At 42.7% G+C, this 26,511-nt stretch overlaps 1 protein-coding gene across 2 annotated transcripts in view; it reads right to left on the bottom strand.

Moving 5' to 3' along the window:
• Nucleotides 1–821: 821 nt before the first annotated feature.
• The window catches only part of POLD1 (DNA polymerase delta 1, catalytic subunit), a 94,808-nt gene continuing 69,118 nt past the window's right edge, over nucleotides 822–26,511 (bottom strand). For both annotated transcript variants that reach the window (XM_066607914.1, XM_066607915.1), the window contains exons 23-27: nucleotides 25,696–25,828; nucleotides 22,065–22,178; nucleotides 7,246–7,298; nucleotides 5,979–6,076; nucleotides 822–1,419 (exon numbers count right to left, since the gene is read on the bottom strand). In XM_066607914.1, coding sequence (XP_066464011.1) covers nucleotides 1,323–1,419; nucleotides 5,979–6,076; nucleotides 7,246–7,298; nucleotides 22,065–22,178; nucleotides 25,696–25,828 — 495 coding nt within the window. In that variant the 3' untranslated portion in view covers nucleotides 822–1,322. The remainder of the gene's footprint in view (nucleotides 1,420–5,978; nucleotides 6,077–7,245; nucleotides 7,299–22,064; nucleotides 22,179–25,695; nucleotides 25,829–26,511) is intronic.

Here is a 26,511-nt window from a genome sequence, read left to right as displayed (position 1 = left end):
ACTCAGTTCTTTTAATCACTGGTCATAACTAAATTCTCCATGCCACTTACAGGTTTGGTTGCTTTGTGTTTCTGCTGTAAAACATTCCTTATCCTCTTCGTTTGCAAAACTTTCCCTTGCAGTAATGATTACCTCTCTTTTGGTAGCATTTTATGAATACTTAGGGTCTATTCTGAGAATACGCTTTGCAGAAATACCAAGACTGGATGAGCCAGGGTCAAATACATTCATTCTGAGTGTCCATGGCGATGATGCTTAAATAAGTATTCTTATTTGCCTGGTGAAAAACATAAAAATTACTGTATAACGCACCACAGTGCTGTTTTGGGGTGGATACAGAAAGAAAAAAAGTAAATCCGCTTATCCGGATTGAAACCCGTGAAGCATGTGGGAAAGAAAAACAGAGCATTATTAGAATAACAAATTAAAAATGGACGATTCTGTTTAAACGCCGCCAAAGTATTAATTCCTACACATTGGAAAGATACAGATCCCCCCGTCATTAAGGAGTGGTACAATGAGCTGAATACCATGAGCAGCTATGAAAAAACTAGATGCCTCCGAGATGAGAATCTGGATAGATATCTGGAGACTTGGGGTAAATGACTATGCTACAAAAACAGACAGAATCTTTTCTTTTATGGGGCAACGCATAACCTTCCTAATGACAAACCACTCTCTCGTCTGCTTACATATTCTAAGTGTTACCAGAGCAAATTTTAGTCCATTTTATGAAAGAACTCAAGAGCATAAGAATAAAAAAAAAAAAGAGAAATTATTTTCATACACATGCCCAGTTAATGCAAAAATGACACACAATGTAGCAAAGACAACAATTTTTATTTAGTACAGGTAAAAAATACAAAAAGTTTTCAATTTAGGCTAAATAAATCCTACTCTATTTGAAAATATCAAAAATCTGCAAAAACAGTTATTAACTCATTTCAGCTCGCCGATGCCTTCAGAAATAACTGAACACAACGCTATAATAAAGACTGTCCACAGCAAGTATAGAGGCTACTTACACCAGCATAAGTGAAGAACCCAAGATGTTGATTAAAATGTTAGTTAAGTCCCAAATGTATCCAGTACAGAGACAGGATCTTCAAACCAGTTTAAGTTTCCTTCAGATCATTTACATCTTGAAACTAAACAAAACGCTAATATTTGCTGTCTGCTGATGTTTGATACTCGTAAAGACCTACATTTTATATTTGGTTAACTCCAGTCCATGTCGGAGGAAGCTTATAGTTGCAAACACTTGACCCAATATCATAGTTGTTGAGCCTGAACTTTTCGTCTTTGTATCAGTGTTACAGTGATTACCAGGCAGGAGGTCCAAATCGCCGCATCAGCTTCTCTTGGTCATCAAGGTCCTTTTGTACCTTCTTTCTCATGTAGAATATGGGGCAGTCACGACTGTGAAGCAAAGCAAAATGATTTACAATGGTGTAAAGTGTAGGACTTACAATTTTTTTTTTACACTTTTCGATGACCCAGGAAAGTAGGATGACCCAAGTGATGTTTTATTAATTTTGGTCAGGGCACTACCCTCAGGACACTGGCGGGAGGACGACTAGTTATCTGGTCAATTATTTGCAGTCAATATGCTGCAAAAACAATTTATAACAGATTATTTGTTGGGTAAGAACACAGCAGCCTCAGTTTCTAGTTTGGTGGAGTGGCTAAAGCAGTGTGGAAATAAAAGTGTATTCCAGGAATCGAGGCAACCTTTTTCAGAGAGGACCTTCTGGAGTTTCTCTATCTCTAAAATGATATTTACCGTATATAGAATAAATATTTATGAGGAGTCTCTCTGACATGTCCTCACCACTGAAGTGGATGGAAAACGAGAGTTGAAGATTTAGTGCTCCATCTCTGAGGCCATGCATAACTGCTCTAATACAGAAGTACCCACCTCAATAGGAGGATTGTCTTTCCCTTCTGGTTTAATTCAAGGAGACAGCATATATGGGTATATAACTCATGCACACAACTATATTGCGGCTTCTTTAAGGGGTTTTGCTTCACAACTACTCTGTATTTCATGGTTTCTGCTAATCAGTACTGTGACTGGTGCAGCCAATCACTGGCCACAGCTAGGACCTTCTTTAGCCAGTGATTGGCTGTAGCAGTTACATCAGTTACATGTCCTAGTCAATTGCAACTACTGTAGGAAGGCATTTTAAATCATAGGGAAAACCCTGTTAAAGTTAAAAAAAAATTGCATGGACCCATGTACCTCTGCTTACCCATGTTTTCTGTACAGGTTCTATTTTACAGAATTGCAGAGACTGTATTCCACTGTATAGGCGCTTTGCACAAAACTATGGGAGGCGGTGCTTATATTCCTGTGTGGCTTGACGACTAAAGACATCTCTACATACCCCTGCAATATCAGACTATGGATGTTACTTCCTGTTAGCCATTCCAGTAGGAAAAGCAGCTCTGGACTCGGAAGACAAGAATAAGCTTTAAAATTCAACATGGCTTCTTCTTTTTCTCACCTTATGCCTAAAAGGGTCCATACATACTATTTTAGTGCTCATCAAACTGTGAGACACCCCCCACGTGTTGACGTGGAAGTAGTTTTGACAAAAGCAATTTGTTACTTGGTACTTTCGCAGACTTAGCGATATAACAAATGTCTTTGGTGCTTATTTTAATTTTCTTGTGGGTTCAGCAAACAGACAAATTGAGGCGTTTAAGAATTTTGACATAGACTACGATCATTAGTGAGGCCCAGGCATTGCTATGGTCACAGCGGTGAGGCTCCAGAACAAAAAGATTGAAAAGTCTTGTATCAGATCATCAATAGAAAAAGTCAGTCTGTCTACGTCAAATGGGTGAATAAACATGACCTTGCATAAATTGTTTTATGCCCGGTTGCAGTGTTACGTGAAATTCTCAGAATTGTGGACTAAAGGGAAAGCCTATGGAGTCAAAAATCCCCCATTACCTGTAATTATAGTAGCCTCTGACCTAGACAGGACCTAAGATGTCTTTGTAGAGTTACAACACTTAAAGGGGTTGTTTCACCTATTTATTTGTTTAAGAATGGTGACTAATAAGACATACTCAAATTAACCAATCTTCCATCGGTTTCTACTTTCTAGCCCCTTTTGACATGACAGGTAACCAATGAAGCCAATCACTGGCCACAGCAGTGACCTACTATAGCAATCATACCGGTGTTGAAGAGTTGGAACGGGAAAGGTGGGAGATCAAAAGGGTGAGAATTATTTATTTTACGCTATTCTGAGTCTTCATTAAAATATCAAAATCTGTCAGACTACGGTTGTCAAATTACGGTAGGTCTCTTCTAGTTTTCTGCATAATAAGGTATCTATGCAGGAATTCATGCATGCACTGGGTGACAACAGCAAATCTCCATAAACATGTGTGATCTACAGCTGTCATGGTTCCTCTGGACCTCTTCCTATATAGAACTACTGCACTGCCATACAGATATCAATCTTGCTAGACTCTAGAGCAGCAGCATTAGATTGGGACCTATGCTTTCTGCTATTGGAGATCTGTGTAATGGAGGAAATAAACTGCATAGGGTGACTGACTTATTAACTCAGTCAGGGTCTCCAGAAAGCTGGGCGTCAATCCCTTTGGCACTGTAATGGTCATTGATGGCTGTCTGCCACTAACACCTTCTCATGTAGGACTCCAAAGATAAATGGTTGATCGAGACAACCAAAGAATATACATTTTAAGGTCATTCTATAATTTTAAAGGGGAAATGCTCTTTAGTGAAAATATAATAGTTACTAGGCTCCAGTGTTTAACCTACAGAGGCAATCCAACAATTCTGCTATAAGCCAGCTATTAATGCCAACTTGCCCAACATATATTATAACAGCCAGCTGTTACTTGTGGTTCAAACACCACCCCACAAAGTCACATGCGGACACTCCTAGCACAAAAGCAGCTGGCAAACAGAATATGGACTCATTGACTGCAACTATCTCAAAACAATAAATCAGTACCAGTTGAAGGCGAAATTCATTTTATCCTATGACATTTTTATTTCCGCAATCAAACATGTATTTTCCTTCTATGCAAAGTGTGCAAAATATCTGCAAACACAAGATTTAAAGTACACCGTATATATTTCATTGCATTTTTCATTCTACCATAAATACTTGCACCAGTGCTCTCAGGATAGTGGGGATCCTACACATCAGACAACTGATATTTCCAAATGTGTGTGTGTGTGTGTGTGTGTGTGTGTGTGTGTGTGTGTTAGAGAAGACAGACCCCCAGATGTGCAACCACCATGTATGTAGGTGTGCATATATATAGCAGGAAAAGCCAATTTAAACGAAGGTGGCTGATAACCATGGGTCCACCTTCTCAAACTGCTGGTGGTCACAAGGGATCACTGGGAGGTTAGAGAAGCCAGACCCCCAGATGTGCAGCCGCCGTGGCTGTTTATCTAAATGCATGGATGGCCCGGTAACTCCAGAATGACAGCCATTCCTCTGTCTTATAAAGGAAGGATCTTGAGTGGTAGATTCCCTCTCTATGATGCTCATATGCCCTGATGGGACATATGGACAGGGGTTGTGCTCACAGGACAACCCCTTTCATAGATTCAGTATATACAAATCTGTGCTTCTGAAAACAGATGCAGAGTTAAAAATCAAACTTGGGTCACCAACTGAAATTCCTGTGCTATCCATAGTAAATACAAATTAAAACCCAATTGCCCTCACCCGCCTGCCCATATACTTCTACGTAGACCAATTTATGAATGCTATAAATTTAAAGCTGTTCGTAAGGAAAACAAATCTGCCATAAAGCACTCTTGCTGTCAAGTTTCTTTACTTTTTCTCATAGACCTTTGTACCCAAACTAGCGATGAGGTGTCTCTTCAACGGTTCTGTGTAGCCAGCACCTGCCACCAGGCCCCGGGCACTGGAAGTGAGAGGTTTCCCTCAGCTGCATTGATAAGGGATCTTTTGGGAGCCATAGTCTAAGAACATATGAACATGGGCCATATTAACCCGCCCCTGGCAGCTGGTGAGCGGAGCAGGGAATTTGTAGCTGGATAAGCTCCAGGTTGTTTTTCCCTTGGGAATTTGGAATTGTGTTATACAGAGCACAGATTAGAGGGCGATACTGTACAGAAGCAAGAAAACTCATGGCTGACGCACTGTGAATAATCACTATGTGAAAGCAATGCAAAATCAATCTGGACAGTCTATTCCGTAATTACCAAGCAACAGGTGCGATACATAATAATTAGAGATGAGCGAACGTGTCCGTTACGGACACATCCGCACCCGGACACCGGCTTTAGCGAACACTGCAGTGTTCGCGCGTAAGTGTCCGGGTGCCGCCGGGGGGCGGGGAGATGCGCGGCGGCGCGGGCGGCAGTAGCGGGGAACAGGGGGGAGCCCTCTCTCTCTCCCTCTCCCCCCCACTCCCCGCCGCACCCCCCCGCGCTGCCACGGCGGCCCCCGAACTTTTTCGCCCGAACACCGAGGTGTTCGCAAAGTTCGGTGTTCGGGCGAAAAAGGGGCGGGGCCGAACGTGTTCGCTCATCTCTAATAATAATGCTTCGTTATGAGTTCAGTGGATATGTCAATGTGATGATTAAACAACAATCCGGACAACAGTAAAGGCCCATTTAGACAACGATTATCGCTCAGAATTCGCTCTAAAGACGGCTTTTGAGCGATAATCATTGTGTGTAAATGGGCCTTGCGGTTCTGATCACACTAGCACCAAAAGGCCCAATAAACAAAACAGCACACGCCACAGTGTCTGTGTAAGCCCTCCCAAATGATCGGGATGGTATGTTTTACTTTAATACTATTTTAATACTCCATATTTAGACTTCATTTTAAAGTTGACAGGTAATGACAGTTGACTATATTGCGTCCCCAAAAATAGGTCATACAACTTCCATAAAAATAAATCTTCCGCGTTATGCCCTCACATCACTTTTTCACTATCCTCACCTTGTGCATAGGACGTCCTCGTGTAAACTTCCCTGACAGCGCTGGCATTGAGTCCAGAGGCGAGAGAACTTCTCTTCCAGAGAACCGAGGTGAGAGACCTGCAAGAGAGAATACGTGGAAGGGCTTGGACTGTGTAAAACCAGTGTCTGTCTTAGGGGATTGCTCTGAATTGTACTATCGTTTTAATTATTACCATAAAAATATGGCTTATCCAAGTACATTTGGATTAGCAGACTGGGGAATATTGTATACTATTGTACACTAGCATAAAGATTAGCTTCAGACTGTATGTATGTGTGGTTTCTCCTTCCTATGGCATTTTCAAAGACTATCACTTTCAATGAGATTAGTGAAAGCATATAAATTTCACTGTAATGTGGTTTTTAGGACTGGGCTGGATGAATTCCAGGAATCAGGTAGCCAGTGCTGGGATATTGGATGTTGGAGCCTTTAATTCTAGCTGGCTTTCTATGGCACTTATATAAAGTTTACTTGCAGGACATTTACTAATTTTTGAAATGGCTCCCGATCAATATCTCTAATGTTGGCAAATGTTCTGAAATACAGGGACTTCTCCAGATCTGATCGAAAGTACATGTATTCTATTTTTAATGTGAAATTCTGCAGTTTGACTTTAATAGATGTAATAAATTGGCATACATGTTTCAGGACCTTGCAATGTTTCTTGCTGATGACAGATATTTTTGTGCCCAATGCACATTGTTTTTCCCCTCTTAGCAGAATGTGGACATGTACACAAGGCACAGTTATGGTACCTGAGGTGAGCTCTTGGGGAATGAATTTAGAGACAGTGCTTCCATAAAAAGGACACATAAAACTACTTGCATTTAATGGGAAACCAAGTTAAAGTATTGTAAAGCAACATGTATCAATCAAGGCCTCTCTATTGGTCTGTGATCTAGGACCACCACTTAACTCCATCGACAGCGAGGTGCGGTTGCTGAAACCTTAGTAAATCAGTGGTGTGAAAGCCACCTACTCCTGCGCATTGCCCTTACAGCACAAATGTAGTACTATATGGTGACCAATGAAATGATGCATAAGTACTCCAAGAGCAGGCGTCTTCTCTTTGCAATGGCTCTCCACTACAGCAATATCCTGTTGCCCACCAACACTAGAAAACACTGAGGTTGTGTCTTGGCAGCCCAAAGGATTTTACAGCAATTCATGAATGACCAATACTGCAGTTGTGTAGTCTCAGCCTAAATATCCCATCTCTACAAGCTACCGTATAACATTCACTCACTTCCTTCTGGAGCAGCTCAGATTCTCTCTTCTTACAGTAATTGCAAACAGCACCTAGAAGAACAAAACATCCACATAAAGGAACACATAAAACACATGGCACATCTGTATAATAGAAGGATACTGATTCTCTGTGACTTTCGCATGTGCACTGTCAACTTAAAAATCATAATGGGGAGATCACAGATAGTGCAAGCGAAAAGTAGTTCCCCATAACATACAATTAGATTTCAGCTTTCATTCCACAAATGGCCTCTGAAAAATGAAAGCCGAAATCTGATTTGCTATGGGTGACCACATCCCTTTTCTTTGCAGGTAAAGGTACCTCCTTGAACAGACAAAATGTCAATTTGCTTTATTGGAACATTAAAACCTGGTAAAACATGGTCAGTTGCTGCAGACATTTACGCGTTCAGTACGTTGCCGTTCTTACTTGTTGTTCCATTGTGGAAAATGCACAACGTTTATGGGCCATATTGAAGGATCCTCCAAAAATACCCCAAAACTTTTGCAGCTAATTTTGGCCTTAAAGGTGTATTCTGGGACCTCTTTACATTTTTTTCTATAGATGATCGGCAAGGATCTATGTGGCGAGTTTAACCAATTCTGAGGGCCACTCTCACTGTGGTCAGTGCTGAAAACAGAATGTGAGGCCCGAGTTGGTACTATAGGTACGGCTCCCACTTAATTAAATAGAAGCTACATTGCAGTACCAACCCAGGCTACTGCGCTATGGTCAGCGCAGTCTGCTTTCTGCGCTGACCGCAGTGACAGCATCCCGGGAATCAACCGATCGGCGGGAATCCATTGGCAGGTCCTCGCTGATCATCTACTGATGACTTTTTGGTCATCAATAGAAGAAAAAAAAAATGTTAGGCAGTCCTGGAATACCCTTTTAATGACACAAAGAATTTTTTTTTCCTATGGGGCCTTGTCATAGTTTTAGTTTTTAAGGCTTCTTTTTAGGATTCATACTGGTATATAATGTGTCAAAATGTAATACTTGAATTCAACAGTTTTTACTTGTGCTTTAAACTTTTGATTGGACTTTATTTAAAAAAAAAAAAGCTCTAGTATATAAGTGTAATAAACATTCATTTGTAAAATGGAATATAGAGCATACTATATTTTGTTTTGGTACATTTTACTTTAGCTCTCATACTACATAATTAAGGAGGTATTAAACTTAACAAAAGGCCACTTATGCGGCATAAAGTCTCTGCGCCACATAAGGAAACTCAAATATTAATGGCACTTAAAAGGTAGGGGGCCTGTTGCAGATCTTGCATTGGGAGGTTTGTGTATTGGACCTTAGAATATGGCTGTTGCTTTTAGCGCCCATAGCTTTTACCCAGCTTTCCTTTATTCCTAAATGCCAGATTTGCCTACTATGCAGCGATAGAAAGTGTCAGGCAGATTGTGGGGGAGAGCCAAGCGTCAAACCCCATGATAACCACAATGTTCTAGCACAGACCATGTATGTTGAAAGCCTCCTGTGACAGTTCTGCTTTGCTGCTCATTGCAGAACTATAGTATTAAAACCCAAACTGACAGTCAGCATTTTTAAAGGGATGCAAAAACTTGGTTGGGACAGTTTCCGGCCACTTAGCCGACATCCATAATACCACATGCTCAGCTAATTTATTTTCAGCAAGATAAAATGAAAAAACATTTCACTAGGCTTACCATAAATCCATAAGTTCCACTCTTCTGTCATGCTGTCTATTTCTATATATTTAGTTTTGTCTGTTTTTGAGAAACCTCAGTGAGGACCTACTTGGGCACCATTACAGCTTATGCAGAGGTTATCACCTAGCTTTTCCCAGCACCTAGTTCTGAGATATGCAGGGGCATGTCCCTTGCTCCTGTACTACTACATAACTAGGCAGTTTGGTATTCAGGAGTCTGGCAAAGCTGGGTGACAAGTCCTGTAGAAATCTAGATGTATACAACACCAACATATTCTGCATCGCACTTCAGAGGGTACATGGATAAAATACTAAAGACAGCCAAACTAATTATGGATAAACCATCATGTGCGGGTAGAACAACATTCACAGCTTTGTTAATTCACTTCAAAGGCTCCATACAAACAGGACAAACACTGTGAACACATCTAATTACTCGACAGCCCTGATTGCAAGAGCTTACAATCTATCTATGACAACAGATAAGATTGCTTTTTGTCATCTTATATACTAAATAGGGTAGCAAGCTACATGACCAGTCACAAGTCAGTATCTGTGTAGTGCATTAGGGGGCAAGGAGTGTGGGACATACAGTTGAATGAGTGGAAGAGGTTCTAAGATATAATGGTGATAAAAAGACAGGAATCAATTAATGAAATTTGGTATGCTTACCTAATAAACATTATTTATTTTTTTGGGAAAATCCCAAAATTGTAGATTTTAGGAAAAAAAATCTGATTGTTCACTAGGGTAGCATATTCCAAAAGGAATAGTGCAACACAAGAATTCTAGTACACAGGAGTGAGATTATAAGGATGTTAAGGGGGGGCTTTTACATGGGCTGATCTGTGGGAGAACAGATGCCCAACAGCTGGTCCCAGTGATAATTGTTCCTGTGCGTTTATACAGGAACGGAGCATCGCTGGCTGAATGTAGGCGAAGCGGACTAGGGATCGTTCCGGCCCACCCGCCTCCATTCACAGTAAGCAGGCAGCCGTTCATAGGCGGATGAATGAAAACTGAACGATGAATGAGAAGCGAACGACTTCTCGCTCGACGTGCAGTCGGTGCATGCATTTACACTGACTGATAAATCGCTCAGATTTTCGCTGCATCGCTGGAATCCAAACGATAATCGTTCCATGTAAAAGTACTTTTTGTCCTAGATTATTAGCAGAACATAGAGCCCAGATAGTGTGGCTGAGAGAATTCAGCGAAGAGATATAAGGTGGTGGGTGCAGCATTGTGTAGAGCATTGTGAGTGAGAGTAATACGTCTATATTGTATTCTATAGTGAATGGGCAACCAGCGCAGTGACTGGCATCGGGTGGAGGCATTGGAGTAGCGGGTGGACAGAAAGATGGACCTGGCTGCTGTATACAGAATAGATTGCAGTGGGGAGAGTTGAGTGAGGGGAAGACCGATCAGTAATGCGTTATAGGCAAGAATGAATCAGCATAGCAAGAGGCGATTTGGCTGTTTCCACAGTATGAAAAGTACAGATGGAGATGTTTTTCAGATACAGGTGACATGAACATGCAATTGATTCATTGTAAGGTGTGAACAAAAGATCTGCACTGAAATAATCCCAAGACAGTGGGCATGCTGCCTAGGAGCTATGATAGTACTACAATGAAATACAAATATCAGCTTTCAGGTGGTTTCACACACAGAGCTTTATTTTTTTGCAGTTTTTGATACAGTTTTCTGAGCCAAAGCCAGAAGTGGATCCAGAAGGAAGGAGAAGTACAAGTGCTGCCTTTATATTTCTAATTTCCTTTGGCTCAAAAGAGCCTCAAAAACTGAATCCCCCCCCCCCCCCCCCTAAAAGTTAGTGTGTGAAACCAGCCTTAGGGCTCCCACACACTTGCGATTGCGTTTTTTGGCAACGCGATTGTCAATGGGACTTTCTAATGTTAAAAATGCAACGCAATGCACAAAAAACGCAGTTGCATTTTTTTACAATAGAAAGTCCCATTGACAATCGCGTTAACAAAAAACGCAATCGCAAGTGTGTGGGAGCCCTTACGCAGGTTAGTAGATTATAGAAACATGGGAAGCTTTCTTTTTGAAACATTCTTCACAGAAAAAGCCAAAAATACAATACCTGAAGGTCTGCAAACAGACACGGTCGCCATAGGCACGATTGCCATAAGGCAGGCACAATCGCCATCGGCACAATCGCATTGCGCCTGCCCTACGGCGATTGTGCCGATGGCGATTGTGCCTGCCTTATGGCGATCGTGCCTATGGCGACCGTGTCTGCTTTGCAGACCTTCAGGTATTGTATTTTTGGCTTTTCCTGTGAATAATGTCTTTGTTTTTTCCCTCACCTCTATGATTTTATGCAATTTATAGTGAGTTAGCGTAGGTACTGACGGAAGCGGTGTGGCCTCAGTGCGGCCCGTCAGCCTATGCGTTTTGCCCAAAATGCAGTACTAACACCCGCATTTTATTAGTATGCATTAGTACTTTTGTATGTAGTTTGCTAGTTGGTGGGGGAGCCCAAGAGGTCAGCCAGTGTGGCCCACTTTAGAGATACAGGGCAACCCGCTGTTATATCAGCCAGGGTTGATATCCTGTATGGTGGGTCACCATCCATCTATGGCTGGCATCTTTGGTATCGTTCACATGTGCAGGCTATTAGTATATGCAGTCACTCTTCCCCAATCTGGGCTGGGTTGAGTGGGTGACTGCATATTAGCCTTCCAAGAACAAGCTGCTCCTCCTCCATTTTATTGTCTGGCTGACTGCATATCTCCAGGGCTTACGGCCATTGCGCCTGCCCTACGGCGATTGTGCCGATGGCGATTGTGCCTGCCTTATGGCGATCGTGCCTATGGCGACCGTGTCTGCTTTGCAGACCTTCAGGTATTGTATTTTTGGCTTTTTCTGTGAATAATGTCTTTGTTTTTTCCCTCACCTCTATGACTTTTTGAAACATTCAGTTTCAGATACAGAGGACATGCAATTCAAAAACCGCTTATGGCGTTGGTGGGTAGTTGATGGTTTGTGTAAAGAATTGATAATTCTGTAAATAAGTGTCAGAACACAACACACTGGCGGGGCGAGTGTGGGGCACAACTCATTCTTGGCCGTATGAATGTGGCTTCTTTTTATGTTTCTGCAATCATGCATGCTCACCATTGCTACTGCTTTGGCTGCAATACTTACTTTGGTTAACATGTCATATTTAATTGTCATTTTTATCTGGTCTTTCAGCTGTGTTCTTATAATAAAGCGAATACTGATCAACCATTATGGTGTATTTTGTAAGACTATATAGTTTAAGCAGCCTAAACCAGGAGTATTGTAGGTTTAACAAATGCTTCATCATGGTTGTGAGGGTAAGCAGGGCCATCCTTACTAGTGATTGCGTGGCAGTCCAGCAATACAGACTATACATTTGTATCTGGGATCTCGTTTACATATTCATCTCATTACCCAAATGCAAAATAGGATTTTCATATTGTAACCCGAATTGGAAAACAAAAGAATCTCCCATAAAATAATAAGGGCCCTTTATACCTGCATGGCACATAGTAAAATCATAGATTTGTTTAGATGGTTCAAACATTGTACATGTGTGAGTCGAAGCAGCTGAGTATGAGCGGCTCTGGAACAATTCATGACTGTGTCCTTGCGTTAAATAAATTCTGTCCGTGCAAATATACATTCCAGTTTTTCCCAACATCATTTAGATTTTATTTTTAGAGAATGATCTATAATGGAGCATTTAAAAGCAAAAAGTGTCCATCAGAATCAACCCATTGGAGGAAATCTATTAAAAAAAACTCAAGGGAAATGTTGATTAGTTACCCATAGCAATGAAGAAACGTGGCAGCATCCATAGATGTGAAAAAGTTCAAGAACTACTTTGTTCTCCCATAACACCAACAAGTATAGGCGATGTTTTGGCCCCAATTGGGCCTTTGTCAAGCCCCTCCTGGGGGGGTGGGGGGGGGGGGTGGAGGTGTTAGCAGGGGGTAGTGAGAGAGGGAGAGAGATCTCTCTCACCCTCCGCCCCACCGCCCCCCTGAGCCTGCTCGGACCAGTAAGCAGTTACTCGAGAAGAGTGATGCTCGCTCGAGAAACTGCTCTATCCGAGCGTGCTCGCTCATCTCTAGTCTTATCATATTCACATGTTACTTGGTTATCCTTTTTATATGTTACCTTTGCGACACCCCTTGCACGGGGATTATGTTGGCATTTGCAGATTCTTTGTAAAACCCTTAAACTTCAATAATATGTATTGAAACAAAGAAGTAGTAAGGACCCTCTTACATGGGATGACTGTCGGCTACAGATGCGCCAATAGTTTTCTCAGCAATAATCGCTCCTGTGCTTCCACAAAGAAACGATGATCAGGTAACAGAGGCGACGCAGGCCGTGGATCGTACCGGCCACCCGCCTTCATTTACATTAAATAGGTAGATTGTCATTTGGTATTTATGTGTTCAGAAACTGAATGACGAATGATAAGCAAATGAATTATCTCATCATCCAGTCATGGCAAGCATTTACACTAAATGATAATTATTCATATTGCCGCGATCCAGCGAAAATCTAAACGATTATCAGACTGTGTAAAAGGGCCGGATGAGCTGATGGATTAACAAGTCAGATTCTTTGTTTTCCAGGAGAAAAGCACAGTCCGGAAGGTGTTTGCTGTAGCACACCACTAACGTAACATGCGCATTCAGCTGGGCATACTAGTAGAATTACATGCCTGCTGTTGTGTGACAAGTACATGGCATTTATTCCAGTGCCAATTAAATAATGACATAGGCGTTGGCAGCCAACCTTTTTACTTACAAGTTGACCCAACATACAGGGATTTTATTTGCATTACACCTTGCAGTCAAATCCTGCTGAAACCACAAATTAGATGCTGATGTGATAGCACAAAGTAGTTTTCGAATAGAATGTTGTGAACCAGTAGTGGAATTAGTCACTTTATAATTGGATCAACTCCATTATGTTCAGTGTGGATTAAAGGTTCTCATTAAGCTTTCTATAAAGTCTTTTGCATACATAAAACACCAACTTAATTTTCACTAGATTTCTGCTAAATATGTGCAGAAATCCAGCAGATCCACACAAGGATTTCCTATGGCTTAGCCAAAAATGTAATGGCTTTAATCAAATGCAATATTACAAAAAACATTTACTTTCATTGAAGACAAATTGTGAGTGGATTTGATTGGAATTTTTGTGCAGATTGTGAACAAACCCCAAGACTCCTGAGTAGAGAGATGAGCGACTATACTCGCTAAGGATAACTACTCGAGCGAGTAGTGCCTTAGTCAAGTATCTGCCCGCTCGTGTGTAAAGATTCGTGTGCCGGCGCGGGTGACAGGTGAGTTGCGGCGGTGAGCAGAGGGGAGCGGGGGGAGAGAGGGATCTCCCCTCCGTTCCTCCCCGCTCTCGCCCGCCGCCGCGACCCGAATCTTTACACACAAGCGGGCAGATACTCGACTAAGGCACTACTCGCTCGAGTAGTTAGCCTTAGTGAGTATACTCGCTCATCTCTACTCCTGAGGCCAATTCAAACTAATCGGGATTCACAAGCCAGATATTGCAGCCCACTGTCTTACTGGTCAATTCAATTACATGATCAACTAAACATCAAAGGTTTCAGAAGACCACTTGCTTCTCTTCCATTACTGGATCTAGAGAAGCTAATTTTCATATGTAACAAACCCCTACTGGAGGTTATAAACTCTACTGATACCTTCCCCATGGGAAGACCTGTGTAAAGGCTAATTAAGAGAATGATTTTCGCTTAAAAAAAAACAAACCTCGAAGCCGTCTTTTGAGCAATAATTCGTTGTGTCTAACTGCACTGACATCGTGCAGTTTTCGTAAAGGAATCACTGATCGTTGTCTTTCAGCATGCTGAAAGAGAACGATCAGCCTTATCAGGAGTTCATAGAAGGATACAGCTGATACTATATTGGGGTAGTTGGGGTATAAAGAACACAGCTGTCTAACTGTGTTCTTCATACCCCGCTCGGAGCGCTCGGCTGTATAACACCTGGATGCTTCAAACAAACAACAGCTGGATGCAGAAGACAAGCGGCCCCACTTGTCTTCATAACTCGCTCAGAGCGCTCGGCTGTATAACAGCTGGGCGCTCCAAGCAGAGAACAGCTGGAAGGAGAAGAAAGGCGGCCCCGCCTGTCTTCTGCATCCTCCTCTCGGAGCGCAACGTGATTGCTCAACGTTTGAGCGATTTCCTTGCGCTTAAAGGCACACAACGAGTATCACTCAAAAGATTTTTCAAGCGATAACGTTGTCTAAACCAGCCTTTAATCTCCTACCAACAGTGAACAAAGCATGGGGTAAACAAACCTGAGGGTCATGCTGCCAGGCGTTTCTTTCTACAAGCTTTGGAAACTTGGGGGGGCAACAGGGATTAGTTATCTATCCGCCTAATCTTTATATGCTCCAGCGATTTACAGAAGGCGTAATGCACATAGCTCATTAGTGAACATATTCATCTTCATTCAGGATTAGAGATGAGCGAGCGTACTCTGTAAAGGACAGATACTCGAGCGAGTATCATCCTTACCGAATACCTGCCTGCTCGCCCGCGAAGATTCGTATGCCAGCGTGGGTGAGCGCTGTGTTGCGGGAGTGAGCAGGAGGGAGCGAGGATGGGGGGGGAGGGGGGGGGGGGGGAGAGATCTCCCTCCCATTCCCCTCTCCCCCCGCCGACACCCGAATCTTTGCGGGCGAGCAGGCAGGTACCCGGTAAGGACGATACTCGCTCGAGTATCTGTCCTTGCCGAGTACGCTTGCTCATCTCTATTCAGGATGCTTCGGGAAACCCTTTTTTCCATTACACTACGGTAATTGTAATATTCTTGACAGAATGGAATTTTCAGTTCGTAGTGTAAACTTGCTAAGCTTTTAAAAAATGAAGCCTGGGAGCAGGCCATGATCAGAAATGGATATTCTATTATTACACCATTGTTGTCACTTATTTTTGAGTCTGGTCAAGAAGAGTTGAGCAAATGCAGCAGAAAAAAAAGAGGAACTCTCTCAAGCACACAATAAGAAATGGAACAGAGTTCTGGGAAAAGGGACACCCACACTGCTACATGTTTTTAGGCAATAATGCTATCTTTAAATTTCCGTGAATCACAACATTTTTCTGTTAAATAACATATTTGGGAAATTGAAAACAACGTAAAGAAATTAAATTGGATAGTTCATACTTCAAAGTATCTGACAGTTCAGAAGGAGGACTTTTTTCCAAAAATCTTACGGAAGTTGTCTGATCAACTAATTGCCAAAGGATCTGCTCCTGAGACCACCGGGGGCCTTATTCTGCCACATCTAGAGATCCTCCTACTGTAACAATCCCTTCAACAATGCTGCATCTGGATTTAATTTTAAAAAAAAAGGGAACCTGTCACTGGGTTTTTGATGCCCAAACCACAGTCAGCATGAATTCACTACAGGTATACCCTTTGCCCAGTTTATATGCTATTCTGAAATGCTGCTGTGCTCCCACCTCTGACTTGAAACTCCAGTTCAGGTCACACTTCAAAAAGTGTGTTTACTATAAAACGCTGTAGCATTTCAGAACACATACATGGAGCAATGGGCATACCTGTCCCGGCTTCAGGCAGCATGAACCCAGTCCAGTGACAGGTTCCCTTTAATATTTGCACCTCAATATTCCAACAATGTTCTTAAACAGCATAGCTGTACAGAACCTTTTATAAGATGCCACTTTGGGGTAAACACAAGTTAACCTTTAATTACACATGTAGGAAAAAAGTGTTATTTTAAATACAAATTTTTTTTTACATTTTCACCAACTGGTTTTATTTTTTTCAATTATATATGTTAGTATATGAAGGCAACATATGCCTTCTTAAGGCATATGGATGTCATACATGGGGTGCGCCCCCTTATTTGATTATAGCTAAAAGCTAGAATAAAAATCCGCTCTAGGCGACTGGCTTTGTTCTGCTCGGCGTCGGCCATTCTTGTATTACATGGATGACTAGTCATTTCAGTGGCTGCCAAGTAATTATACATGATGCCTGACTGCTGCATAATTGCCTGGTTAGCCATGGCCTTCTCTAACAAAAATCAACTGTTTGCCAGTGGTGTGGGGAGTTGGACCTGGAGCAATCAGCTGACCACTGTAGTAACTGTGCTCTGAAAGGGGCTGTCAAATGAGAAAACCCCTTTAAGTCTATGCATAATCATCTGCTAAAAAGATATTACAGGAAAACCTTGTCTCTTCTCAAGAGACCTGGGCTGCACATAACAGGAGGAGAATTATGATGTTTTTGTATACAGCATGCATCCTTTGTGACCCTTTAATCTGCCTTGATTTTAATACTGATTTTTTCATACTTGTCAGTTGGGCTAACTCAGGATTAATTTACTATTTTAATCAGGAACTGCTTAAGAGGCTGGCACAGGCCTAACTTGCATCATCTTAGAAGTTAGGCAATAACTTATAAACGAGAAGTATGGCAAAATAATAAAAGACCAACAATGTATTAAATATGCAGAATGTGACCATGTGCTCTAATCATGCTTCATTAATTAACAAGATTGTGTTGATAGTGTAGGTCTGAGTCCATTGCCTCAGTGCAGTCCACTGGGCAGAAGCTGGAGGAAAAGTACCTTCAGTGTTTCAGTGGTCTGTGAAGGTCAAATCTATAATTGTAATAGCACTGACAATAGAAGATCTGTCTCTTACGCCATTTATGTTATAGAAGGAGGAAATCCTAAAGTCACTTGTGCAAGAAAGAATTTGAGAACTCCTGAAAATGATATGCTAAGGATCATCAAATAAAAAGACATTAGGCATTTAGTGATTGCTAACTGTAATGTGAAGGTGGGTACGCAGATCTGTAGTCTGTCTGCATCATTGTCTTCTGATATCATTGCTTTAGCCAGAGGCTGGACAGACATATGACCCTGGAGGTCCCTTCCAACTCTACCATTCTATGATTCTACCCCTCCTCAACACCTTACATGTAGATAATCTGGGAAGGGGTTATGGAGCAGGAGCTGAGTCAGCTGCATATGCAGCAGATGCTGGTTGTGTTATATAGAGAGTCAGTAGGGCCCACAGCATCTAAGCAGTTAAACTCTCTGAACAGCAATTGGTTGGTGCTGAGCAGCTAGAAGCCCAGTAAAGAACTCTGGGCCGCTTACTTGGTAATAGGATAACTCTGATAGTATAATAGTATTAAAGTGCAATAATCACAAATTTAAGTCCCTATTGGGAATATTAAAAAACAAACAAAAAAACTTTCCCTTCTCGTTTATATTAAAAAATTTTAATCACTGAAAAAATAAACATAGCCGGTATAACGATGTCCGTAAAAGTCTGAACTGTTAAAATACTTTACATGGTGAAAATCATAAGAGAAAATACATCATGCTAGGTAGAATTTATGTTTTTTTTATATCTAGTAGCCGCCCAGAAAAAAAATTGAAAGGTGATTAAAATCATTTGCACGCCAAAATTTTTGGTAGCCCAAAAAAAAAAAGAAAAAAAGTTCAATAAAGCACCATGTGCAAAAAAATTCTAAATAGTATCTCGTCATTAAGGGATGAAAGAGAGAAACAGGATACAGACAAGAATATCCAGTTTCTGGGGGGAATGGGAAAACAGGCCCTTTTTCACCAAAATGTTATTCATTCCCTTAAACAGATTGTGCCATCAGAAAATGAGTATTGTTTAAATCAATGTTTACGTTTATATATATATATATATATATATATATATATATATATATATATATATATTATATATATATATATATATATATATACACACACATATATACATACACACACAATTTTTTTGCTTGTAGAGAACAAAAGTGGCAACACTAATAGGCTTAGTGGTCAAAGTGAAAACTGCTAAATATTGTTTTTTTAGTTTTTTTTCGTAATACATTGTGAGATGAAAAAAACGAAATAAATAAAATGATCAAAAATGGAAAAAATATGGTTACCATTAAAAACTTGCTGAAACCCATAGCTTATTTTGTGATGACACATTCGCTCTAAAATACATTAACCCCTTAACGACCAGCCCATAGTGTTTTTACGTCCTCCCGAAGTGGGCTTTATTCTCTGAGGACGTAAAAACACGCCTCCTGCAGAGAATGAAGCCCCTCAGGCTCTGGACGTGACAGCTCCATGCTGTCAGTGTCCGCAGCTAGCTGACAGCATGGAGCTGTCATCCCGGGCTGTTCGGAGCCCCCCCTCCCCCCGGCATTACGATCGGCGCTATGCAATGGATAGCGCCGATCGCAAAAAAGGAAATAAAAGTGCAAATAAAGTTAAAGATTCAGCTGCTCCGATGGATCGGATCCATCGGAGCAGCTGAAATGACTCACCGAGGTCCGCGGCACGGCTCCCCGCTGTCCCGATGCTTTGGGCCCCATAGCCGTCCTTCTGTGCATGCGCGCCAGGCGGCATTACGTCAGCCGCATGCGCAGAAGGCCCGGCGGCGCGGGAAATTTAAAATCCCCTGGCTCCCGGCTCCTGTAGGTAGCCGGGAGGCAGGAGATGTCAGCGGGGACCGCGGTGAGCGGTCCCCGGTACCGCGATCGTCGTTATCCAATGGATAACAACGATCGCGGAAAAGTGAAAAAAAGTGTAAAAAAAGAAAAGTTTCACCTCCCCTCATGGATCGTATCCATGAGGGGAGGTGAAAATACTCACCTCAGGTCCGCCGATGTCCTCCGGCTGGTGTCGGGACCCCCCGCTGGCTTCTGCGATGTGCCGATGTGGCGCGCATGCGCAGAAGCCGGGGAGCCCGGCAAATTCTAAATCTCCCTGCACCCGGCTGTCAGAGTTAGCCGAGTGCAGGGAGATATGACTGGGGACCGCTGTATGCGGTTTCCAGTCATATGATCACCGTTATCCATCAGATAACGGTGATCATATAAAGTTAAAAAGTAAAAAAAAAGTTAATAGTTAAAAAAAGTTTAAAAAGTTAAAGTTTCATCTCCCCTTATGGATCGTATGTTTCTGAGCACGGGTCAAACAGGGGTATCCATTCTGGGGTGCAAATCCTAATTTTCATGTGTACTATAGAAAAAAAGTCCTGTCTTTAAAATGACATATTTGCAAAAATATGAAATTTTAGTTTTTCTCTTCTAAATTGCATTGACTCCTGAAAAAAAACTGTGGGGTTAAAATACTCATGACACCCCTCAGTGAATACGTTAAAGGGTGTAGTTTTTAAAATGGGGTCACTTGTGGGGGTATCTATCATTTTGACTCCTATGAGCCTTTCCAATCTTGGATTGGTGTAGGAAAACAAAGTGTTCCTCAAAATGCTGAAAAGTAATGTTACATTTGTACGTCTCCTAAATGGTTAAAAAAAATGAAAGTTTTTCCAATGTGCGCCCAAAATTAAGTAAACGGATGGAAATATAAATCTTAGCAAAAATTTCTATATTATGTTTGCACATATTTGAGATATTGCAGTTGGAAATGTGAAAAAAATGACGATTTTTTCAAAATTTTCCCAATTTTGGCGCTTTTAATAAATAAACACAAATTCTATCGGTCTTTTTTTCCCCACCTAAATGAAGTACAACATGTGGCGAAAAAACAATGTCAGAATCGCTTGGATATGCAAAACCTTTCTGGTGTGTCAGATTTGCAAAATTTGGCCTGGTCATTAAGGCGCAAACAGGCTTGGTCAGTAAGGGGTTAAAGGAGATGTCTCGAGGAAGCAGTGAATTTTTTTTTTTGCCCAGTCCCCCCCATTAAGTACACATTACTAAGCCCCCCTGTAAATGACATTTCTAGCTGGTTCGTACTTACCGTTCCAGCGTTTCAGCAACTTATAAAAGTTTCCCCAAGATGGCCGCCAGCTCTTTTCCCGTCGCTCGCTGCAGCCCGACGTGCGCGCTCCCGAGACGCTGCCAGCTGTGTCTCCATGGCAACCAGACGCCCCGCAGCCGCCGACCGGACCCACCGCAGCCGCCGACCAGTCACCCACCGCCAGGCAGCAGGTAACCGGCGCACCCCCCCCCAACCCCCCCCATCACAGCGGCAGCCCCCCCGGCGCAGCGACAGCCCCCCCCCCCCCGGCCCAGCGCTAGTTCCCCCGGCGCAGCGACAGCCCCCCCCCCGGCCCAGCGCTAGTTCCCCCGGCCTAGCGACAGCCCCCCCCCCCCCCCCGGCCCAGCGACAGCCCCCCCCCCCCCCGGCCCAGCGCTAGTTCCCCCGGCGCAGCGACAGCCCCCCCCCCCCGGCCCAGCGCTAGTTCCCCCGGCCTAGCGACAGCCCCCCCCCCCGGCCCAGCGCTAGTTCCCCCGGCGCAGCGACAGCCCCCCCCCGGCCCAGCGCTAGTTCCCCCGGCCTAGCGACAGCCCCCCCCCCGGCCCAGCGCTAGTTCCCCCGGCGCAGCGACAGCCCCCCCCCCCCCCCCCGGCCCAGCGCTAGTTCCCCCGGCGCAGCGACAGCCCCCCCCCCCCCCCCGGCCCAGCGCTAGTTCCCCCGGCGCAGCGACAGCCCCCCCCAGCGCTAGTTCCCCCGGCCCAGCGACAGCCCCCCCGGCGCAGCGACAGCCCCCCCCCAGCGCTACTTCCCCCATCGCAGCGGCTGCCCATCGCAGCGGCTGCCCATCGCAGCGGCAGCCCCCCCATCGCAGCGGCAGCCCGGCGCAGCGGCAGCCCCCCCCCGGCCCATCACTTACCGGGACAGCTGGGCGGCTTCTCCGGACAGCTCGGCAGCTCTGCACCTTCCTCTAACAGAGGAAGGTACAGAATGGCCGCTCCAGCGCGCTCCCGAGCAGTGACAGCTCGTCTGCGCATGCGCAGAAGAGCTGTAGCGGGGAGCACACTGAAGCGGCTCGTGCTGAAAGGAGAAGACCGGACTGCGCAAGCGCGTCTAAAAAAGCAAGCTGCCGGCGAATTTAGACGGAACCATGGAGACGAGGACGCTAGCAACGGAGCAGGTAAGTGTATAACTTCTGTATGGCTCATATTTAATGCACGATGTATATTACAAAGTGCATTAATATGGCCATACGGAAGTGTATAACCCCACTTTGTTTCGCGAGACCACCCCTTTAAGTGTATGATCACAATCTCATCTGTCCACAATAATTCAGACTACTTACCGTCATGATTCAGCATTGCTTTGCATCCAATGCACGTGCTTCGCTTCTTTGCAAATGCCATTAGACCCCCAACCTTAGAAGTGAGGACAGTCTTGCATCTTGTGTGTTCCCCCTCTACAAAGTAAATTCAACAATAGTCATTTTTAAAAAAAATGTCCTTCATAAAGGAGTCCCTATTTTAATAAACAAATGTTTATCAAATATACAATTCTGGAGTCTTAACTTTGTGAAAAAACATTTCGGAAAAATAAAGGAAATCAATGTAGTAAAAATACTAAAAAAAAGCCAAAAGGTGCTGTACAAATACAAAAATGTACAAGTAAATGCAATAGAATGATAATGACAGCATCATAAAATATGTTATAAAAAAAACCCAAAAAAAACGCTGTTTACACACGACTAGAGATGAGCGAGCGTACTCGGAAAAGCACTACTCGCTTGAGTAATGTGCTTTATCCGAGTATCGCTGTGCTCGGGTCTGAAGATTTGGGTGCCGCTGCGGCTGACAGGTGAGTCGCAGCGGGGAGCAGGGGAGAGCGGGCGGGAGAGAGGGAGAGAAAGATCTTACCTCTGTTCCTCCCCGCTCTCCCCTGCAGCTCCCCGCTCCGTGCCGGCACCCAAATCTTCAGACCCGAGCACAGCGATACTCGGATAAAGCAAATTACTCGAGCGAGTAGTGCTTTTCCGAGTACGCTCGCTCATCTCTACACACGACGATTAATGATTATTTTTACGCTTGTATAGAATGTATGAGAGACAGTGAACGAATTCTCATTCGTCATTTAATCATAAGCCATGTTTACAATGACAGATTATCATTCAAATTCACACGATCCAACAGTTTTTTGGCACAATAATTATCAAATCCTTCTGTGCAAAAGCCCTTTTTTTACTTGGGGCTTCCAAAAGAAAACTGGGGGTAGGGAAATCATTAACAATAAAGGAAGCCCAGGGAATTGGTGCAGTTGCAGATTCAGTGGGACAAATTAGAGGAGTAAGTTAACTTCAGATCAGACTGGAGATGTTGAAAGGGACATAAAATAGTCCCCATGCAGATCTCACCCATGTGATAAATGCCTACGCTTTTGCACCAGCAGCACATGGAAATTACTGCAATTCCAGAAGAAATGGATTGCTCCCACAAGGGGTATATGGGTCAATTACCACCTTATAACATAGGCCCTACAAAAAGACCATCATTAGAATTTGCCTCAACATGGGATACCTTGAAAAAGTCACGATGACTACCTGCAGAGCTAATAAAGAGAAAGTGGGCAGGATGTCTGCCTGCAAACTGAAGGAATGTTGTACAAGGGCACTTTTTTCCATTATCCGTGAAAAAAACCAAAAACGTTGCATCTGTGATTTTTCTGAGGCTGGTGATACTTGAACAGGTTTTTATGAGTGTACTTCTTGTCATTTTACAGTTCACAGTAAATACTGGTAATGAGTCCATATCTGTATGTGGCCTATAAACATGGTAGTAAACAATCGTTTTCATTATGGTTTTCCAATGTGCCCGTATAAAATGTTGGCTGCCTGAGATTTTTTGATAAAATTATCAAGAAAAAAAACCCATCAATTCAGATCGGCAATCCTTGAACTTCACCATCCTATCCAGTTCATTACCCCAGAGGATATGAGAGATCTACGCAGTCCAATAATATAGCTGGAGGTCTGGAAGTGCCAACCCTCTCGCCTGCCATGACTGATTCTAAGATATATCCTTGCTCTATTATTCCCAGTAATGAAAGAAGCAATGATATTATGCAGCCATTTAAAATACGGAGAGGGAAAATACACTGGAGACTGTAATATAGAGAATTCTGAGGATACCATTTTAACCCTAGCGGGTACAGAGTCAGTTTGGACCATGTACATGTCTTGGTTCTGACAGTATTGAGCATCTGCCCATTGGAAGGGTTTAGACACAGCAAAACCAGAAGGTACACTAGTGTCCGAAAGGTGGGGGATGTAGGATACTGGATTAGTTCCAAATAATTATAAAAGCCAGAGAAGATAGTGTTTTTTACTAATGTTTTAGATCAACCCTATAATACATCGATCAAAGTCCCTTACTCCTAGCACTTTACAAGTTTGTAACCAACCAACCAACAACCTAGAGCTGCCCATACACATTTAATAGCTATCAAGCGAACATTTTCGCGTATGATGAATTTCAAAAGATACACATTTAATTTTAAAAAATCATTCTAGAACGCTTATCAAGTGTTTGTCATTGGTGTGTATGCCAAACACGTAGGCTTATGAACATGTTCTGCTAAATGAGGAACTAGCAGAAATATTACATAACATAATAGTCTAAATCTAAAAATCTAACATTACCTCAATTTAGATTTGGTAACACTTTTTAAGACCATGCCATAATTAACCGGTTCATGTCCGGGATATCTTAAACTTTCAGGACCAACCACATGTCTAGCACTTACTATTTTACCGTCTCTAATATTTTCATTTTAAGTGATTTTTACAGTGCTTTAATTTTAATCATTACCAGGAAGGGCTCTACTTTCTTTTTTAAAATAGAAGGCGACACCAAGTGGGGTATCGCAATCTTTGATATCCAATTGCCTTCAGATTCAATTCAATCTTGTCATTGTAATTTACTGGTCCAGTGCACTTTTAGCGGTAATTTATTATTTTTTTTGCGTCGTTCTACTTCATATCATATAAAAAAGTGGAATGTGCAACACAGATAGAATGTATCAGTGGTCATTACTTGTTGGAACTAGACTGGTTCATTCACCTACTATTTTGTGGCCTGGTTTCAATAATTTTTTCATAATATATATTATATATATCTACCCATCTATAAAGGTATTCTTAATGATTGTTTGTTTTAGAATGGAGTATAACAAGATCTTGTGGCAACTGACCACAAACTAAAAGCCCATTTAGACAACGATTATCGCTCAACAATAATCAACGATGAGCCTCATCAGGGATTCACAGCGAGATACAGCTGATACTATTGTTTCAGCTGTATCCCACTCCCTGATGACAGGCTGGGTATGAAGAACAGAGCGGTCCAGCTCTGTTTTCCATACCCTGCACGGAGCACTCGGCTGGATAACAGCGGGGCACTCCATGCAAAAAACAGCTGAATGCAGAAGGCAAGCAGGGACACCCCACTTGTCTTCTGCATCCTGTGCTCGGAGTGCCCAGCTCTATAACAGCCGGTTGCTCGGAGCGGGAAACAGCTGGATGCAAAGACAATCGGCGACACCTCGCATGTCTTCTGCATCCTCCGCTCGCAGCGCAAGGTGATTGCTGGTCTTGAGCGATCATCTTGCGCTGTAAATAACACAACAATTATCGCTCAAAAGACATCTGTCTAAATGGGCCTTAACACCAGCAGTTAAGCCTCTTCAAACAGCTGATCTATTGGGGTCTCCTGAGGCAGCCCCCCATTGATCTACTACTAAGGACCTCCTTTCATGATAGGTGATCAACACCTTTAAATAATCCAGCATGTCCTATTCATGTCGGATTAATGGAACTGGATCAGTTAGACTCTGTAGTCCGATACGTGATCAACCTCCAAAGGCAACAAAAAGATTTTTGAAAGCAATTATTCAGAAGTACTGAAATAAATTAAAGTAGTACTTACTGAGAAGAACACTCTCTGCTTTAGTCTCACCAAGTATGGGCTCAAATATTCTTAGCAGAGGTTTTGCCAATTGTTGCTCCAAATAATACTGAGTGTCAATTGGGATGTTATTCTCAAGAACATAGATAGGATCCTAGAGGGAAAAAAAAGAAGAAAAACAAACACTTCAATACAACTCTATAAAAGAATGCATAATAATTAAATTATACGAAAAACTGGACTAGTGTTGTTAGATATTAAAAATATGTCTTTAAAAGACCTGGAGACATGCACTATGTGGACAAAAGTATTTGGACTCTGCATGTTATTTCAGAAAAAGTGCTTTATTCTATTTAGTAACGTGTCGGCCCTCCTTTTGCTTGTATTACATCGGTAACACGTCGAGGTATACTTTCCACAAGTTCTCTGTAAGTCTGGGCAGGAATAGCTCGCCATTCCTCATGCAAGGCTGTGAGAAGAGATTGTTGTGAGGATGGGCGTGGTTGGCGGTGTCGTACCCATCGCTCCAGTTCATCCCACCAGTGCTCAATCGGATGAATGAATAGTTGGTACAAAATGCCCTTCCCAGCATACCGTTCAGCAAACTCAGTATTTGCATATTTGCTGATTTTCTGCAGCGTCCAAATACTTTTGTCCATACAGGGTACATATATATGATTGAGAGCAGGTTTCCATCACATTATTTTAATACTTAGCCTCTTATAGCCACCAAAAGGGGTCAATTTGTATGCCTCTCCCATTCAGGTCAACAGGAATTATATACAAACCCATACCTTGTGGTGACAACAGTGAGCCCTTCTGAGTGTGAACAGTGCC

Source organism: Eleutherodactylus coqui, chromosome 6 (assembly GCF_035609145.1).
Source record: "Eleutherodactylus coqui strain aEleCoq1 chromosome 6, aEleCoq1.hap1, whole genome shotgun sequence".
In the NCBI taxonomy this organism is placed as follows: domain Eukaryota; kingdom Metazoa; phylum Chordata; class Amphibia; order Anura; family Eleutherodactylidae; genus Eleutherodactylus; species Eleutherodactylus coqui.
The sequence above is the reverse complement of the archived record's forward strand: the minus strand, read 5'-3'. Positions and strand labels throughout refer to the sequence as shown.